This window comes from Sander lucioperca, chromosome 10, assembly GCF_008315115.2.
Source record: "Sander lucioperca isolate FBNREF2018 chromosome 10, SLUC_FBN_1.2, whole genome shotgun sequence".
NCBI lineage: Eukaryota > Metazoa > Chordata > Actinopteri > Perciformes > Percidae > Sander > Sander lucioperca.
This window is the reverse complement of record NC_050182.1, coordinates 4,684,876-4,705,599: the sequence shown is the minus strand read 5'-3', so window position 1 is coordinate 4,705,599 and position 20,724 is coordinate 4,684,876. Positions and strand designations below refer to the sequence as shown.

At 40.1% G+C, this 20,724-nt stretch overlaps 1 protein-coding gene across 2 annotated transcripts in view; it reads left to right on the top strand.

The window, feature by feature from the left end:
• Positions 1–19,181, top strand: part of zgc:113232 (uncharacterized protein LOC541546 homolog) — a 44,809-nt gene extending 25,628 nt beyond the window's left edge. For both annotated transcript variants that reach the window (XM_031319123.2, XM_036006189.1), the window contains 12 exons: positions 2,487–2,540; positions 2,650–2,703; positions 5,144–5,197; positions 9,396–9,467; positions 9,862–9,897; positions 12,817–12,861; positions 13,001–13,033; positions 13,616–13,762; positions 14,397–14,573; positions 15,941–16,031; positions 17,457–17,534; positions 18,205–19,181. In XM_031319123.2, the coding sequence (XP_031174983.1) occupies positions 2,487–2,540; positions 2,650–2,703; positions 5,144–5,197; positions 9,396–9,467; positions 9,862–9,897; positions 12,817–12,861; positions 13,001–13,033; positions 13,616–13,762; positions 14,397–14,573; positions 15,941–16,031; positions 17,457–17,534; positions 18,205–18,410 (1,047 nt within the window). In that variant the 3' untranslated portion in view covers positions 18,411–19,181. The remainder of the gene's footprint in view (positions 1–2,486; positions 2,541–2,649; positions 2,704–5,143; positions 5,198–9,395; positions 9,468–9,861; positions 9,898–12,816; positions 12,862–13,000; positions 13,034–13,615; positions 13,763–14,396; positions 14,574–15,940; positions 16,032–17,456; positions 17,535–18,204) is intronic.
• The last annotated feature ends 1,543 nt before the right edge of the window (positions 19,182–20,724 follow it).

The window sequence follows — 20,724 nt, the reverse complement described above, 5'->3', positions numbered from 1 at the left end:
CACTTGCCCAAATTGATGAACTCTGTCATGTCTGTGTGTTAAATACAGAACGGGAGTCAGGACGTGGTTAGCCTAGCTTAGCATAAAGACTTGAAGCAGGGGGGAAACAGCTAGCCGGGCTCTGTCCAAAGTTAAAAAGATACACATACCAGCACCTCTAAAGCTCTCCAATTATCACACTGCATCATGTTTGTTTAATCCGTACATGAAGAGACGTGTGCAAAAGAAAAGTTGTGATTTAACGGGGATATTTTGGTCTTTTCATCTCACTGTACAAAAGAAAGCAAATAAGTTCACAGTATATCCCAAAATCCTGAACTATTCTTTGAAACACTGAAATTAGCTCAATGTATATTCCATATTTTAGATCATTTGCAGAAGCCCAGCGAGGACAACGTGATTATTTTATTTTTATTTTCAAGAAATAATTTGTCATCTTGACATAACAAGTTTTGGTGTCATGCCATAATTATTCCATGATCACTACACTTACTGTACATTATTTTAAATGTTTTGACAGCTTATGTTGAGATCACTCATTTATATCACAACCTCTCTATCATAACCTTTACTTATAATCACAAAAACATTGTCCCAATAAAAAGCTTGTCATGTCAGGTGATGAAGGAACTCTCTTAATCACGAGGAAATACCATTTAAGAAGTCATCATGAGTCAGGGGTTGACTCATCGGACTCTGAGACATTTCCAAACGATCTCCAACTTGTTTTTTCTGATTCATCGGTGTTAGAAAAGATAGATAACGTTGTCAGGAGAAAAAAGGGGACAATGCCTGCTCTTTCTTTCATTACTGGATTTTGTTAATCAGTTTTTTTAGCAGGTTTGAAGGACTCTCATGTCAAAGAACTGCCCCTGAAGCTTTCACTTCTTGTTAGAAAAATACCCAAATTGCTGTTAAGGATCTCTATAGTTTCACTTTTTCTTTACTTAGACTCTCACTGTCACTTTTAAAGGGTTAGTTGACTTGGAAGGGAATTTGAGTAAAACAGAAACTGATAGGAAAAAGAGACCTAAACAAGTATCACTTTGGTAATCTGGACAGCACCAATGACACACAGGAATGACTCAAATACATCGTTGAGTTTCTTGAATTTCCCAAAGTACTCTCTGTTGCTTTGAGTTTCGTGGGAATCGAGAAACATATAATTATCTGACTTATTCAGCTTTTTGCGTTTTCACTCATCAAACCAAACCACATTCAAAAGAAATATTGTGGTAAGTTCAGTCAAAACTCCAAAATTGAAACCAAATCTGCAGCCACAGTGTGGGTTGAAGGTTATTTACAGATAAATAAAGCAAAATAAAACAAAAAAAATGCCAATGTAAGCTAAAGTAAAACTAAAAGAAGAAATGTTGACATGGCTTTCTCATAACCTTCATTATATGGGTCACGCTGTTGTCACGTGTTTAACTGGTCCACGCCCAGGCCACAGATCTAAAATATACAGATCTAATGCTCTATTTACAGTAGATGCTTTCACTTTCTGTAAAGCTTCCCAGGTTCAAGTTAAAAAATGCATTTTGTACTTTTTTCTGCCACCTAGATGTAAAGCTACTGTATGAAAATCCTAATCAGAATCAGTTTTATTGGCCAGGTATACTTACATACACGAGGAATTTGACTTTAGTAGGTGTTAACGCTCTCTACGTTCAACAAATAGACATGTAGTAGTAAACATTCAGTAGACAAATAGTAACATACTGTAGAATAGAGACAACAATATACATATATGCACATATCAACATAATATACAAAAATACAAATATACCAATAAGACGTAATATCAAGACAAGTACTCATGGAGTGGGATGTAAAGTGCAGAAGTAATAGTGCAAAGTAGTGTGCAAAGATGCGTATTGGGATGATAAGTATGTAATGTGTAGAGAAGTGGGTGAGTGGCCAAAGTGGGGATGACCTCACTTATCCACAGTTCAGTAGAGTGATGGCAGTGGGAACGAAGCTGTTGTTATGTCTGGTTGTTTTTTTTGTGCGCAGGGATCTGTAGCGATGTGATCCCTGACATTTTATTAAGGGCCACCAACAGGTCAACTGTTTTACTCGCCCAACATTTTAGTGTTTGTCCAATCTCAGAACCCACCGGCTATCCGTCTGAAGCGGATTCAGCTTTCTGGTGGCTCCTGCCAATATTTCGGGGTTTCCAGTGGTTCTGGTGAGTTGTAGCTAGAAGGGATACAGCTACGGCGTTTAGCCGAGAAAAAGTGAGCGTCATGCGGTGAGACAGTTAAGTTCAGGCACCAAAATGACTAGTTAAGTTTAGGAAAAATAGACCTTGGTTTGGAACCAACACTCGTTTCCTGGGTTAAAGTATTACAATTATATTATTATATTATATTAGATTTTGTGAGATTTTGCTAACTTCAGGCCGTAGCTGTATCCCTTCTAGCCACAACTGCTGACCCTGCCAGTAACTCTGTGATGTTCTCTTTTCTCCTTTTCTCTCTCAGGGCACTAAAGGTCTAGGCGGCGTGCCGGGCAGCGACGGTGACCCCGGAGAAGATGTGAGTTGGTTCAATGGAACGTCACAAATCTCTACAAACTGTCCGCCATCTTTACTTTCACCCATACTGCTCCAAACCTCTGTTCATCCCTGCTGTTTGTCTTCCTCAGGGTCCTATAGGAGTCCCAGGGGTAATGGGAGACCCTGGACTGTTTGGAGCCAAGGTAACGGACATAATGGCTCAACACAACATAGATAAATATATAGAGTACTTAGTTATTAATCCAAATGGGAAATTAAATGACGCCTGTTATTAATGTTTAGTTCAGTTTTGCCCTAAAGGAAATCACTGGCAACTACAAATGCTCTCAGTTCCTCTTTTACCGCAAGGTCTTGTTTACTTTAAAGTGCTCATATTCTGCTTTTTGGCTTTTCCCCTTTCCTTTATTGTGTTATATATCTTTTTTTGTGCATGTTATAGGTTTACAAAGTGAAAAAGTCCACCCAAAGGGACTTACCATCTCCAACAGAAAACACTGTTCACAAACTGCTCCAAACAGCTCTATTGTAGTCCAGCCTTTACTTCAGAGACAAACGTGGTCACTTTGGAACACACGTTATAATGTAATGTAACAAATTGCCAAATTACAGACTTCAGGTTGAGGTTGCGTTATTTGTACCCGTAGGTAGATTTGTTCTGCAGCAAGAATCTGACATCCACACTGACACGGACACTACGACAACACACCAAAAACTGACACAAATAGTCCAAATCAGATTTTCCAGAAGGTTCCACCAATCAGGTCATGAGAGAGAAAAAAGATAAATATAAATAAGTGAAATAAAATCATTCAAAGAAATCTTCTCTCAAATAAATTCGAGATATGTTTTATTTTCTCACGGGATGAAGATCACAGTCATAGACAGCCTCCGCAATTATTACAAATGACTAGAGGTCCCCAGGTTAAACTAGTCCCGTGCGAATAGGGCTTTAGTGACATTTGTGCGTCGTGTAGCAACATCTGCTCGCATAAGGGTTTTCACCCTCCTGTCAGTTCGCATATGAAAGTTAATCTAACACAGAAACATAAAAGCCTCCCGGATTAATTTAACAACGCTATACAGATATGTTACAGCTATCCAATCAAAATATCTCACTGTTGTTTCATTAGCCATACAGCAGGGGAAATTTGTTGCTCTCTGATTGGATGTTCCTCACTGGAATTCACTCTGGGACAGTATTTTTATTTATTGGGTTTTTTCAGTTTAGTGTCTATTGTTTGTTCTGATGATTCAACTGGGAGAATTTGAATGTGACTCATCCAATATTGCATGAAAAACATGTGCAGGAACTCGGATAAGGGCTCACCCACTTAACTGTGAAACTGTATTTATTATTCTTAGTACATACACAGCAGTCCTGCAAAATAAATCACAGCATGGGGAATGATTTCATGAAGTCATTTGATATTTCGGTTCTGAATGACAAAGAACACTGGCAGCGTATCATGATATGTCAAAACACCCACGCCTATTGTTTTCAATTTAACAGTAGGGAAATACCTCAAATCACAAATAGAGCTCTATAAGGATTTAGATTATCAGCCGTAATGTCTAAACCATCCGAGGTAGACTGACCACGAGCTCCGAGGTTGTGAAATAAAAGTTTCTGCTCCTGTAGAAACTCGAAGTCCGTATGAAATCAACCTTGGTTTTTAGAAAAACATGTTTAATCTGCTATGTCATGGAGAAGTACTACACTACCCACAATCCTAAGTGTAACAGCGAAGTCTCTAAATGTTGGAGATTGCTCTTACCATGGAAATGTTTACCAAACGGCTAGAGCGAACTGCTACCACCGACTCTATGGACACTATCTTGCACCCGGCGCAGCTAGTTTAAGACCGACGCAGTTGTCAATTTCCCGTCCAGCGCCCGCGTCGTTTAAATAGCAAATGCACCTGCGCCCATCTTTGCGCCCATGGGAGGTGTGTTCAGGTGAATTCTTGCTGTATTGCTATCTTGAAGCAGCGGGAAGTGATCGCGCCATTGACCAACAAAAACCTGGTCTAAAGTCAATAGCGCAGCATTTCATTGTTATTTTAACAGCAAATTAGTAAAATGCGCCTAGGCTCATGCACAGCGCGCACACTATGCTTGTTACACACACAGGGACGCACAGTAGCACACACACATGCAAAAGATTACAAATAAAAATATTACAACCCTTTTGAACCATGCGCCCGGCGCACGGACCCTTTTTTCCGCCGTCAAACTAGCAAATGTGGATTTGGACACGCCCTAAACGCACCTGAACCATGCGCTTCACACCGTGCGCTTAGATCTTTAAAATAGGGCCCTATGATTGATTCTGTACACAGTCTCATACCTTTCCCTTTTTTGCCGTTTTCAAAATGTTCTTTTAAGACAAATCAAATGTTTTATGGTCACAATTCATCTCAGAGCTGGTTAGCTTGGTTCCATGTTTAAAAGTCTTTACATCAGCATTTAATTAAACCTCTATGGAGACATTGAACGGGACACACTCTCCAAACAAACCCCTTTAACGGGGAAAAAAATGAGATGTAGAAGTAAAAAATGTTACTATAAAATAGACCTGTTGGATGAAACTTCAGTGTCCTAATGTCTGTTCTACCTCTGCAGGGCCAGAAGGGGGATCGGGGTGTGAAAGGACCCCGAGGCCGAGTGGGCACTGTGGTGAGTAAACTCTAAAGTCACACCTTCAATTAGTTAAAGTCCAAGAGCAAGATCATTGATCAGAACCACTTGCTGGGTCAGCGGTTGCATCTTATAGCCCTTAAATTGCCTCCTCGAGTCCTCCACCTGCCTCCCTTCCTCGAGGAAATCATCAGAGGAGAGAGGCAACGAGCAAATGTGTTTTAGAGGGATGAGACGGAAGCGTCACATAAATTCAGCTGTATGTACGGAGTTAGCAACTCCTTCAGCTGCACGGCTTCTGGGAAGGCTGCTCTCGTGTCTCCCTTCGCCTATAGCTCCTCGATGCTCGCTCCTCGGGGCAGAAATAAGAGCTTCTATGATAAAGGGAACTCAGCTCCCCTGCTTAAAAGCGCTGTGTTTTAGGTCTTATACAGCAGCAGACAATGTCGTGTTTACAGCAAAAAATGCTTTACTTTTGGTAGCTACATGTACGAACAGTTTTTTGCTGTTTTTCCCTCATTTTGTATTTAATTATGAGGTTCAAATACTTCATTTTGGTGACTTTTTATGCACTAAATTGTGCTGGACGAGCTTCTCTGCCGAGCACGCTTTTTGATGCACTGAATATATTCTTGATTCATTTTATTTAAACAGGGACAATGCACAAGTTAACATTAACCTTGTATAAGAACAAGGAGAGATGCATTGTGCCAGGTTGTAGCACAAGTGCTATTTTCCACCAGTAGTCCGTTGGCAGGTCAGTAACACAATAAAAATTCCACGCAAGTGAAATACAAAACATTAAAATATACAATTTTACAACCACAGTCACACCTAATTTACAATTAAAACTATCATGTGCTCAATTGTTCCCCCTTCCTAAAACCAATCCCCCCCCACCCCACACCAACAGAGCTATGCAATCAAAATCCTTACCTCTCCTAATACACACACACACACACACACACACACACACACACACACACACACACACACAGACACACACACACACACACACACACACACACAGACACACACACACACACACACACACACACACAGACACACACACACACACACACACACACACACACACACACACACACAGACACACACACACACACACACACACACAGACACACACACACACACACACACACACACACACACACACACAGACACACACACACACACACACACACACACACACACACACACACACACACACACACACACTTATATAAATTACAATTTATAATGTAAATGTGTACAATTTTGTTGTGACAGTGCTTTTGTCAAACTCGAAAAGGTTTGAGGATTTGTACATGTAATAAGGTGTGTGGGGAGAGTATTCCACTGAGTTATGGCCACTACATACACTACTACACTGATGTTAAATTGCTTACCAAGATCACGTACCACCTTTTTCAGTCCAATTCGCATTATTGGCCGGTGTTATTTTAAAAGACACTATTATAAAAGACTAAAATTATGGACCTTTGGCAGTGAGGAGCAGTTAACCATAGCCCTACGGCTTCTGGGAAGGCTGCTCTCGTGATTCCTCGGTGATCCCAGCCTTCACGGAGGAGGGACAGAACAACTTTCCGGTTCAGCCGAGGGCCGAGGAGTCGAGGAGCTATCAAATAAGTGACATGAGATGCAGCCAATGTGGGAAACACAGACATTGACTTCCTCATCGACTTCTTCCTCTTCCTCGCTAAGAAACATTCTGCTTGAAATGAATCCAGTAGTGGAAATGAAATGTAAAGTAACACGGAAGTTTTATAAGATTTATTTCTGTAAAAGTTGGTTGTGGTTGTGCATCTAAAATTGAAAGTCCTTTTTGAAACCTTTTGAAATCACGGGATTAAGATCTGCAGTTATAACGAATATCTTGAGGAATTTCCCAGAGTTCAGTTCTCAGTAGGTATGCTGTTTTGTTTTTATATATTGATGTGGTCAGATGCCACTATGACATTAAGAAGAGGAAGAAGGAGGTGGAGGGGATGTCCCTGAAAGAAAAAACTAAACAAAGAACACGCTATTGGCTCAGTTAACAACAGAGTGAGAGAGATCACCAGATGTCACATCTGGATAGACGTTTCCTGTTTGTCTGTTAAAAATTACTGTTAAAAACATGTTCTGTTTAAAAATGACACGCCCTCCCTCCATCAATATATCAATGAAGCATGAGAATCAATAACTTTGGATGCAATTATAAAAACACAATTGTGAGTCATCATGATAATAAAAATAATATAGTAACAGACCCTTATTTGTGTTGCAAGTTACTTTAACAGGGATTTAATACATTTAATGACGGACCGAGGTACATTCATTTGGGTCAGTGTTTCCCACACATAGACTAATGTGTGGCGGTGCGCTGCACTATCAACACCGGCTGCCGCACATTGCGTTTCGTTATTAATAAATATTTTTTTAGCGCTATTTAAAACACATTCAGCTGCATTTCCTTTCCCTGCCCTCCTCCGTCTCTCTGTCACTTGTGTCTCGCTCACATACACACACACACACACACACACACACACACACACACACACACACACACACAGATCCTTCCACCGTGTGGTGTTTGGTGTTTTTAGCCCCCAACGTCGCCTTCCAGGTGGCGCGGCAATGGTTATGTTTAAGTGAGGGTTGGCTGCCTGGAAGGCAACGTTAGAGGCTTAAAACACCATCGAGCCCACCGTGCACACAGCGTCTGTCTTTATGGAGACAAGACAGCTGGCGAAATTCACAAGTATACGAAAAGTTGGTATCTATCTCGTGAACACCTTTACACAATCACACATTAAAAAGTGCTATACAAATATTTTAGATTCTGAATACAATGTTGAGTCCCGACCCGACTATTAGCAAACAAGCGATTGCGCCTGCTTTACGAAGTTAACTAGTCGCAAGTTTGTGGTAAAATGCAGTTGGGTTGTCGAGGTCAAAACACTATATGTAGCAGCTGTGAATCAAATAAACGTATTATAAATAATGTTATGTCATGTTTTACTCTTACACTGAATGTTTGCTGCTTAAATCCAGATGAGTATTGAAAAGTATTTTCCGCGACTGAAAAAGGAACGTGTTGAGGATGAGGACCAGCCTGAACCGGAGGTATCAGTCTGAAACAGAGCTGAACAGTCCGACCAATGGAATTAGTTATGTTATTAATTTGTTTACAATAGTTTCAGGATTCAACCAGCGACAGGGTCAGGGAGAGAGAGAGATAGATTCGTTAGGCATTGAAGTAGGAGAGGAGGACAGCATCCAACAGCGTGTCCTCCTCAGTTTTTGGTACTTGATTCTTACGAAAATAAATCCTAGCTAGCTGTCCAATCTGAGTTTTCTGTTGCAAGACTAAAACAACTTCCACCAAAACAAGTTCCTTCCCGAGGCTTTTATGCAGAGGCACCGTGGCTCCGTCCTAAGACAATTGTGATTGGTTTAAAGAAATTCTAATAAACCAGTACACGTATTTCTCCCATCCTGGAATGCTGTGTGGACTAATGCTGCGGAGGAGGGTCTGGCAATGCGAGACTACATAGGGGGTGTTTTATTTTCTTTAAAAAGAGCTTGAAGGAAGTATAGTTATGAAATAAAATAAAGCCTACTTTATGGTGAGACAGGTGCAGGGCTCATTTTTCATTTTGAAATGTCAGTGAGATTTCTCAGTGGTTGAAACGGTAGAAGTGAAATCGTTTTGAGTCAAACTGTTTAACTGCTGAAGGAATAGACTACGGTGAGCAGATTTATGACCGTACAGACAGTTTAAAAAAACTCCAGACTGTCTGGCCATGAAACCATAAAGAAAGCTTTTGTTCGTACTTCCTCCAAATTTAACATTTCAAAATAAGAGGGCTTTACCCAGGGCAGAGTTTTCATTTCCTTTTTATATTTTAATTCATTTTCATTTTGGTTTATAAATAATAAAAGATCCCCCGGGTAATAGGTGACTTTAACTTCTACCAAAGTCATTTTCTGGTAAGATACTTGTACTTTTAGTACTTTTAAGTATTGCTTTCATGTACTTTATACAAGACTGCGAATGGGTGGGAATAAATCTTCAAACAATGTCATACGAACCCGTTCATGAGAATGTGTTGACGTTGTAAAAACATTTTTTTTTTATCATTTTTTAAATTGTATTTATTGTGGATTGAATTATATTCATTGATTGATTGCTTGTTTTATATATTCTGTATTATTCTGTCTGTTTGTTCAACAGGGAGCTGGAGGAGAGCAAGGAGACGCCGGAGTACCAGGCAAACTAGGACCAAAGGGCCTGCAGGGCCAGCCTGTGGGTATACACAACACAAACAGCCGACTGCAGATCAGTTTACTAACATATAGACCCATATTCATCTTTTATGAAATATCAGACATCACGGGCGCCTGGGTAGCTCACCTGGTATAGCGCGCTCCCATCTCGAGCCCTCGACGCAGCAGCTGTGGGTTCGGCTCTGACCTGCATCCCTTTGCTGCATGTCATTCCCCCCCCCCTCTCTCTCTCTCTCTCTCCCCTTTCATGTCTTCAGCTGTCCCTTTAAAAATAAAGGCCTAAAATGCCCCAAAAAATAATCTTTAAAAATAAAAATATCAGAAGTCACATGGGTCTCTTTCCACAAAGAACAACGTTAACATGATCTCAGATTAAGGAACATGACTGTAACTGTTACCTGACTTTCTTCCAGGGGGCCAAAGGTGAGACAGGACCTGATGGTGAAAAGGTGAGTGTTGACTGTACATCAAATTACTAATACCACTCTGTAAATATATTCTGTTACTAGTTTTGAAAATGTTACTTCAGTAAAAGTATGTAATCAGAGTATTAAAAGTATAAAAATTCAGTGGGTAGAGCAGGCACACATATACTGAGAGGTTTATGCCTCGACGCAGAGGTCCAGGGTTCGAATCCAACCTGTGACGATTTCCTGCAGGTCTTCCCCCCCCCCCTCTCTCTCTCTCTCTCTCTCTCTCTCTCTCTCTCTCCTTTCTCACCTAGCTGTCCTATCAAATAAAGGCGGAAAAGCCCAAAAAATAATCTTTAAAAGTATAAAAATGTCCCCTGTGACTGCTATACTATTTTATATTATATCATTAGATTATTATTCCTCATGCATTAATGTAAGGACTTTACTGTTGGAGTTGGTTGAGCTAACGCTCATTTTAAACAATTACCTATTGATTGCATTCATTATTGATTAATCCGCTAATTATTTTCTCCATTAATAGATTGTTTTCTATTAATAATGAAATAATTAAACTTGGTGGCAGGGTGTAGCATGGGCCAAGGAAGAACCCAATCAAATGTGGACCGCTTTGTGATTCACGAGGTCGAGTACACAAATGATTTTTTACTTTGGTAAACAAAGAGACAGAACAGCAACACGTCTTACTCTGAACAATCCCGCCCACCAGATGGGGCAACAGTCTGCGCCACAGTGTGCAACCAAGGGCTAAAATGCTAACAATGTGCCTGTAGCTAGCTAGAAACAGTAGATTTAAGCATATCAAAGGATTATTTTAGCACCCTTTGTCTACCAGAGAGGAAAAGTTAGCTGTTAGTGAGCTAATGTTAGCTATGTGTTAATGGGCATTCACACCAAGAAAAATGAAACGGCCCATTTGATGAGGGTGGTGCGGCAGGGGGAGTGTCAATGAAACGGCCCATTCGGGTGACGTCCTGTTTGTGTTCTTGAACCCACCCAACAAAGCACAAGTAGACTTCATATTTCACAGTTACTGTTTTCCGTCAGATGGTTTTAGATTTTGACATTTCCGACCGCACTTGAAGGCTGCTTTATTTCCCAGGAGAGAGAGAAAGAAAAGAGACGAGCGAGACATAGCGAGTGCTTTGTTGTTGCAGGAAACATTCGGCTGTTAACCCTAACTCCTGGGCAGTTCAGTGCTTGTGTTTGGTGTTTTACCCTCATAGGGCCCTATCCTGCACCCGGCGCAGCACAAAGCCCGACGCAAGTGTCTTTTCTAGTTTAAGAACGACATAGTTGTCAGTTTCCCGTCCAGCGCCCGCATCATTCAAATAGCAAATGCACCTGCAACCATCTTTGCGCCCATTGGCGTGCTGGTCTTACAGGAGGTGTGTTCAGGTGCATTCTGGGTGTATTGCTATCTTGAGGCAGCGGGAAGTGATCGCACCATCGACCAACAAAAACCTGGTCTAAATAACGCAGAATTTCATTGTTATTTTAACAGCGAATTAGTGAAATGCTCCTAGGCTCATGCACAGCGCGCACACTATGCTTGTTACACACACAGGGACGCACAGCAGCACACAAACATGCAAAAGATTACAAATAAAAATATTAGGGTGCAAATCCTCCATCATAATGGCAATGCGCCAAGGTCCAAATGCACCTGGCTTTTAAAGATGACACTCTGATTGGTTTATTGCATGTCACGCCCAAAACACACCTCTGATTATTGAAGACACTAAGTACAACCCTTTTGAACCATTCGCCCGGCGCACGGACCCTTTTTTCTGCCGTCAAACTAGCAAAAGTGGATATGGACACACCCTAAACGCTCCTGCACCATATGCTTCACGCTGTGCGCTTAGATCGTTAAGATACGGCCCTAGTGTTTTAAAACTTTCTTGTGGCAGCGATAGAGGCAGTGATGTTTCCTGTTTCCTGTACGGGACTCTCACACCGCCTCAAACCATAGCTCTAAACACACCGACAAGTCTGATCGCCGGTTACATTATTCGCCGACGCAGCATGACGTGGGGTTACGTTTCTCCAAAAGTTGAGTCGGTGCGTGTGCCCCCTGCAAACCCTCCCTTTCCAGGTTAATTAAGGTGAGCAGCTGCATGTCAGGTTCTAAGCAGAAAGGCCTGGAGGAACTTTATCAGAAGCAGATGCTAAGAAGGGTTGAATCTGTCCTGTCAGATAGTTCTCATCCCTTACAGGCTGAATTTCAGATGTTGCCTTCAGGATCACGCTTTAAACTCCCAAAAACTCAGAACCATATAAACACTCTTTTGTACCTTCAGCCATTCTACTTCTTAATTCCATAAAGACCCATAGATAACTTATTGACTGTTACTATTACTACTATTGATATACTATTTACTGATTGTTAACTGTTTTTTTTAATTGTTTTTAACTATGCCTGCAAGGATGGCAATCTCTGTGTTGTGTGTGTGATTGTGTTTGATTTGTACTATACTATCTGCTGCACAACAAATTGCCCCATTGGGGGACAATAAAGGTAGTTTGGTGTTTTAAGCCATTCCAGGCAGCGCGGCAATGGTTATGTTTAGGGTTAAGGTTAGGGTTAGCTGCCTGGAAGGCGACGTTGGAGGCTTAAAACACCATCGAGCAATAGAGTAACTTGAACTCCTTGCCACAGCCTAAACGCACCACCCCCATTCAAAATGAATGGAATGACCTGCGTTTTCGCCGCAATCGCCGCACAGCCTTTAGCAAGCTAAGCAGTGAACACTCAACAGGTTCAGACTGACGGGAGTTTCCCTTCGTCTGCTGTCCTCTTTTCACCTATCACGTCCTTCCTGTTTTACAAGCTATTTGTATACAATAAAAACTGGTACCGGTAACTGCTGCTATTGTTTTTTTGTGAGTCTTCTAATCACAACAATCACAACTTCCTCTTTCTTTTTCCCGCAGGGCACAGCAGGAAAGAAGGGCATTAAAGGTGTGAAAGGACAAAAGGTAATTTGATCTGTTTACAGTCTGATGATGAAACTCGTCACACATCACACATATCGTAATCTCCGTTTTACTTCCTCTTCCCACACCAGCTGGGGTTTATTCACTGATTACCTTGTTTTTCCTTTTTGTCACCTTTCAGGGCGGCGGGGGAGACCTTGGTGACAAAGGACAGGTGATTACTCTATTTACTTCATGTTTTTTGCCTTGACGTAATAGAAATACACACACACTAGATGTGCGTATTTCTAGGACATGGCAACAGGGCAAAAAATCCAGTTGAGGAGTTTCCAAAACATGTAATCTATCATACGCAACACAAACAGGTGAAACAAATGCATCAGACGTTTGGACAGACTTCTTTGTATTTCACTATGAAAGAAACTTTCCATTTCTCCCCCTATTTATTCCATTATTATTTTCTTCATACATTTCGTTATGCAATAAACTGTACGTACAGTATTATAAACAGTAAGCAGTTGTGTAAGACACAATTACAGGCGCCTGGATAGCTCACCTTGTAGAGCGGGCACCCATATATAGAGGTTTAGTCCTCGACGCAGCAGGCCAGGGTTCGATTCCGACCTGCGGCCCTTTGCTGCATGTCGTTCCCCCCCTCTCTCTCCCCTTTCATGTCTTCATCTGTCCTGTCAAATAAAGGCCTAAAAAATAAAAGAGATAATAATTACAGTTAAATATGCTTCAACTCTTAATCTTTACTTTTTCGTCCTTCCTTTCCATTCTCGTTTTCCGCCAGCATGGTCCTAAAGGTGCAGTCGGTCGTACCGGCGGCCCCGGCCCCGAGGGACCGCCCGGCACCCCGGGCACCAGAGGAGAGCGCGGTGCAATCGGGGACCTCGGTGTTAAAGGCCAAGCAGGACCCAAAGGAGTTCCAGGTCCCACTGTGAGTAACAGCTTGTTTAACGGATCGCCTGCCTTCAGAGTATTTATACCCAAACAGTATTTTTAAACTGCTTTCAAAGTCACAGCAGATGTCCCTGAATTGGATGTCCTGCTTAGAAAGATGTTAAAGTTTAAAAAGGTTTTAAAAAAAATCACTGCTGTTCACCATCTCTTGTCCCCAAGCTTTTCATGAGTTTCTTTTTCACTTGATCTCATTTCAGTCGAGCATTTCATTAAGTGCAATTTAAATAAAGTTCTTAGGTTAAAGTAACTTTTTTGCATTCATATATTTTTAAACCAAGACATAGATGCATTTTAACATACTTTTACAAAGCGTGAACATCTTTAAATAATAAAAATGTCCCTATAAACAAGATAATGCTTTCTTTTTCATGTGGAAATGAAAGATTTTGATGACTTTAAAATGACTCATTGAAGTATAATTGCTCAGCTGTGAAGAAAATAACGGCATTGAAAGATTGTTTTATCCACAAGTAAGTAAAGCAAGTAAAACTCATCAGATGTTTTCATTCATTTGCATATTGTTCCAAATGTTTAGACCTGATTTTAAGATTTTAGATTTTTAGATGACTTGTGTTTTGTAGCAGTGATGTGGAACAGTTTCTGTCCTGCAGGGTCCTGGTCTGACTGATGAGCAGGTCCTGCAGCTCTGCAGGGGCGTGGTCACGGCCCAGATCTCTCAGTACGCCGCCTCCATCCGGGCCAAGTGTTCCCAGGGCTGCCCCGTCAACAACAGGACGCTCATCGGGCCTCCAGGGGGCCCTGGGCAGACGGGGTCACTGGGCAAACCTGTAAGTCCTTCTCTTACCTCACAGCTACGATTGGTGGAGAGGGTTTCTGGTTCAGTGCACCAGCTTTAGATAATAAAAACTGGAGAGAAAAATGGTAAAGTGTCTTCCAAACCGTTGACTGGTACTGTACATACTATATGTTTTAAAAAAGAAAGACTTTGCACACATTAATAATTAGTTTTCTATAAAATGCAATCCAACCTTTGGTGCGTAACTTTTTTCTATTAATGAACGTCCATTACATTCAAGCTGTTGCAAAATGAGTTGTTACAAAGCTAATTAAGACTATCAGCTCCACACAACTCTCTCTGTGTTTCTCAGTATGGCTAGGTTCAGAAAATAGTGTCATACGGCGACTTTCGGGGGCAGAAAATCCAGCAAAGCATAATTACCTCTCCTCCTCCGTGTCCTCCTTGGTTACTAGCAGCTACGTAGAGGGGAGGGTGTGCACGATCACGGAAGGCTTGTGTCACGTAGATGCGCCGACAGCCTTGTTGTTTCGTTACTTAAGCGTGATTTATCCTTCTGCGTTAAATCTACGTATGTAGGTACGTGGCGATACCGACCCTACGCCGAAGCCTGGCGTTCACCTCTCGAAAAATGTAACTACACGTCGCTGCAACGCATGTCGCTCCCCCGACTTATTTCCTGGTTCTCCTTCGCCGTAAACAACATGAAATCAATGAGAGGGTTCTCCTGCTACAGATTTCCCACCGTGGTCAGAAAGCACAGGGGAGAGACTTTGTTTCTCTCACTATGACTCTAGACTCGCTACTCGCTCCGAAGCTAATCGCCGTCACTCTCTCACTTGCTCTACCACACGCTCCCCATGCACACACACTGCTATTCTCTTAAAGAGATCGACGCACACACCAACGCACAAGTGTAAACTTCAGGCCACTTAACGTAGGCTACGGAGAAAGCTCTGCGTGGAGCCTCCGCAGAACCATAAATCACGCTTTAGAATTCCTCATGGGGGAGACAGAAACTACACACTATAGCTTTAATACAGTAAATAAATGAATTCCTGCTTTTTGAATTACAAACATTATGTGCTGTATTCCTCTTAGTTAGGAGTTAGTTCACCACTGATGCTTTAGATAATAAAAACTGAAGAGAAAAATAAGAACAATCTAGAAAGAAAATGTCAATTTACAGCATTTTAGTGATGGCAAAACCCTTAAAAACACGTTATGTACTTGTATTTCTCTTCAGTAACACAGATTAAATTGTAGATGATCATCTTGCAGTAGCACACAGAGAAGACTCGAGAGAATCCTGATATCAGATCATAAATTACATTGTGATTCACTGATACACCTGGATTAAGGATTTAATTGGACACCATTTCTGCCTCCGCCTGTCAGGGTAAACCAGGAAAAGCCGGAGCCAAAGGAGCCCGAGGACCTCAAGGAGACCGTGGACTGGAGGGACAGAAAGGAGCGCAGGGTGACCAAGGTAACATCACATCATAGCGCTGCTTGATTATGGAAAAATGTATAATCACGATTATTTTGAAATTAATCTTGAAATCATGATTATTTAACATGATTGCTCATTGACTTTTGAAAAGGTGTAGCAACAGTTAAACAAATCAACAGTTAAAACACTTTGAACTGTGACATTTCCATTAATACGTTTCCTGTTGAACTTTTTGAATTCCCCTTAAAATAAATAATATAAAGACATATTTCAAATGTTGGCTGAGTGGGTTTAGCTTCCAGGAAGAGCAAAAGTGCGCGTGTCATTCAGGACTCAAGACAAAAAAAAGTTTACTTGTTTACACTGTTTTTGCGATCGTTAGGAGCCAAATTATTAAAATCCGATTAATTGCACAGCCCTATCACATTGTATATGTACTGTATATCTGTGTGATACATCCGTATATCCAGTAAAACTCCATGTAGTATGTATCAGATTATATTTGTTTAGAAATTCTTGCAAATATAACAGAATTGTACTGAGTGCAGTACTATAGGTGGCATTGCCTGAAATTACTTATTTTCATGCTCATTATTAGGGGTGGGAATCACCAGAGGTCTCACGATACGATATCATCACGATACTTATGTCACGATACAATATTATTGCTATTTTAAACATATTGCAATATTCTGTGATATATTGCAATTTATTACCTTTTTTCCAACTTCAAATTTTTCCCAATTTCAAATGATGTCCCCAAAAGTAAACTCTGTCAACATCTATTTTTATCTAAAAAGATACATTTCTCTGTTTGTTCATCTCACTTCAATTGTATTGCTGCAAAATGGGATTATCAAGCAGACAGACCGACCATTTATATAATAAAAGATCGATACTTGCCGTCTGTGTATCGATACAGTATTGCCACGGAAAATATCGTGATACTATGCTGTATCAATTTTTTCCCCCACCCCTACTCATTATATTTACAAAATTATGTGTTTTGTCTCCTCAAATTTAGAGTTCATGCCCTTAGGAATCTAAATCATGTTTTCAAATTATGTTCATCTTTTCAATTAACAGCCTTTATTTAATTTGTCTTTTTGACATTCTCACTATAAATACAGTTTATTACAGTTTGATTTTTAACTTAGACTGAGATACATTTTGGCTGTTAAACTAAAATTTTGTCATATGTTTGACATCCTGCTGTAAAAGTGTTTAGCTGCACACAACAACGGACGAGTGATTTGATCATTTCAGGGCACAAATTATTATAAATTCAAACTGAACAATGTAATAATCCAAATGCTAAATTAAAGGAGCAAAAGAAGAGTTTTGAACACATATTTACATCTTCAACCTCTGTTTAAACATGGTTTGAACAACTGTTTATTATGAATGGATTTCTGTAGTTTTGTAGCTTTTTCCAGAAGCTCTTTGTGTTTTTCTCAACAGGTAAAAAAGGACCTAAAGGCCTCGCAGGTGATCCAGGTACAGGTCTGGCAGGACCTGATGGACCACAAGGCGTCAGAGGTACGACACTGTTCATCTCCACACAATCATAACAAAACTTAAGATCTCCTGAAGGTTGAGATCGATATCACGTATCACAATGATTCATCAGAGTTTTGTGCGTTCTGCTGCTACCTTAGAAATGTGAAAAGTGAAGTGAAAATGTCAAATATAACTCATTTTAATCCCATTTATGTTTGCTATGTTTGTGTTTTTATGTATTTTCTGCCCTGGTTAACAACAACCCCCATTTTGCCATGGCGGGCCGCCACTACAAAATTAACATAGAGGAAACACTGTTAGAAGTGTTTTCTTTTTCTTTTAAAAAAAACAACGATAAAAGTCTGTAAAATAAAATAAGCTATATCCTGCTGTTTTACATTATCTACTTGGTAAGATGAAATCAATTTGTTTACTTAGCACTGGCATTTTTATGTTTCCCCCTCAAACTTTAATTTCATAAGCCTTTTTTACATCACTTAATACATTTTTAGAAAATATACATTTTGTAACATTTTGTTTGTATGAAGAAACTACTATTTACTATTCAATTAGGTTGTACAACTGATTATAAAAATGCTTCTCACTGTGTGCCTGTTTTTCATCTTGTATTTATATTTTCTTGTAAATAGGACCAGACTTTGTACTTGTTATTCTCAGGCTTAAAGATTTTGTAATTTCCTCTCCGCAGGTCTGCCAGGTCACCCGGCAGAACCCCAAAATGGCATGGAAGGTCCCCGAGGTCCCCGTGGCTTCCCTGGTCCAGTTGGTCAGACCGGCATGCTCGGGGACGCAGGCGTGCCAGGATTTTGCGAGGCGCGGGACTGCAGCATCCATGCACCGGTGACGCGCAAAGAGCAGGGTCTGGTGAAAGGACCCATAAGTTCAAAAATGTGAACCTGAACACGAGCGACGAGCACCGCCGTGAGATTATAGAGCGTCTGAAATTCCCCTGGTGGCAACTTTAAGGTTCGTCTCATTGAATAAGATTAAGACAATAGTTTGTTTGAAAGATGCAAATGATTCTCTCGTTCATTGCAAATGTCAGGGGACCAAGCGTAGTACCCTGGGGCGCTCCGCTGATGGACAGGTTTGGTAAGAAATAGGAAACAGAGCAGGAATGAAACCAGAAAAGACTTTTCCATCTGAGCCAGACAAAGATTTTAGAGGTTGTTATACTCCAAACACTGTTACAGCGTTGAACAGGAACAATAACGTCTGAGGGGGTTTGTTTAGTTTGATAAAGACACCAAATTATTCCCCATCGATTCCTTCCTCCCTTCGGTTCATTTTTTATTTTTTCTGGATCCCTAAAGTCAGTTTTGTTGTTTAAAAATAAACAAAAATAAAAATGAAAAAAAGCTATGTAAATATTTTGTAAAGTATCTCAAATACATGTACTGTGCTCTGGAATATGTTTCAGATAAACTGTCTTTATGATGTTTTTTTAATCTGAGTCTTCAGTTTGTCAGTCGCCACATGTTTAAATGTTGTGCTTTTAATTCTGACAAAAAATATTCCAGAAAAGATAAATCACAGAAATGTCTCGGTTCCAGACTTTTTTTGTTTTCTTCCAGATTTCTTTTTAGCAATTCAACCAGAAATGAAAAATTAAACAACAATTAATTGTGATTATCAGGCTTTCACAGTAAAGCACTAATCTGATTATTGTTTGTATGTGTTTCAACAAGTGTGTTTGACAAGATTACTTTATCCTTCAGACTTATTAGAACTAGATTTCAAATATAAATAGCTGTTAAAGTGCCCATATTATGAAAAAAATCACTTTTTCTGGGATTTGGGGTGTTATGTTGTGTCTCTGGTGCTTCCACACACATACAAACTTTGAAAAAAATCCCTCCATGCTGTTTAGAGTGAGATACAGTTTCTGAATGTGTCCTGCCTTCAGTCTCTGGGTGAGCTGTTCAAAATCGGCACGGCTTGTGACGTCACAAGCCGAAACGAGCAGGCTAACCGCAACCATTAGCTCGTTAGCATGCTAACGCTAGCATGCTACCTTGTTCTCAGTAGCAAAGCACTGCTACAACACACACAAGTTCACCATAATCTACAAAAGAACTACTTACATGTGCGCCCTCATTTAGAAGTCTCCCAGCTAATCCTGCCTTGTAACTGACCGAAGTTGTAGAAACAGCCTTTCTTTTACTGTCTATGGAGCTATCTAGCTGACATGATCTACATCTGAGCTACTGGGCATGTGCAGTGCAATCAAAGATAGTACAGAAGAAGAAGAAGAAGAAAAGAGGTCTCACTCTGTAGCTAAAACAGAGACCAGCTGAAAAGAGGATCTGCAGCAGTGAGAGAGAGCGCTGCAGTACAACAAAAATATGGTGTTTTTTGAAGATTAAACCATGTAAACCTATTCTGGTACAACCTTAAAATACAATATGAACCTGAAAATGAGCATAATATGGCTGCTTTAAACATCTAAGAAAAGAAACTCCAGTCATACCCTCTATGCTTCTGGATAATATGAAAAGGGCAGAATAAACCCCTCATACATCTTAACTGAATCCTACGTTTCATCTTCTCATGTCATGAATCACGTCCCTCTCAGATCTGTTATCAGCTATTGATTGGCTGAAAAGTCACTAATATAATTTTGTAATAAATGTTCAGTGCATCTAGCTGCAACGTGAATATGAGCTGCAGAAGCTACGAAACGTTAACCTAATAAGTCTCAAATAAAGTTCAAAATGTACATTCTTTTTTACAATCTTGAATTCTAACTTTTTAACAAATTTAACACGTCTTGTTTGAACAGAAAATGTTTTTTCTTTGGAACTATTGAACTCATTTCTTTGCAATAAATTGTGCAAAACCTTAAGAAATTTACAAATGTTTTCATGGCATTGTAAAGTAAAATAGTTGTATTATAAAATGACTCTGCCACACGTCATTTAAACGCCAGCAAGACACAAATAAACATTTGAATATTTGTGAAAACTACTTTATACTTTAGATCACATGGAACCTTTTCACTCAGTGTCAAATTCATCACCAAATAACAAATCTAAATATTGTTTTTTTTTGATAAATTATGAGACAAAATGCTAAGCAGATTTCAAGTTTTATCAGAATCTTTAATAGCAGCAACACAGGAAGAAATGCACATGAGTTTTGGCCCTTACTGTATGAAATTACACATCACGGTATAAACCGATTTTGAAATTTAAAAAAATAACAGAGG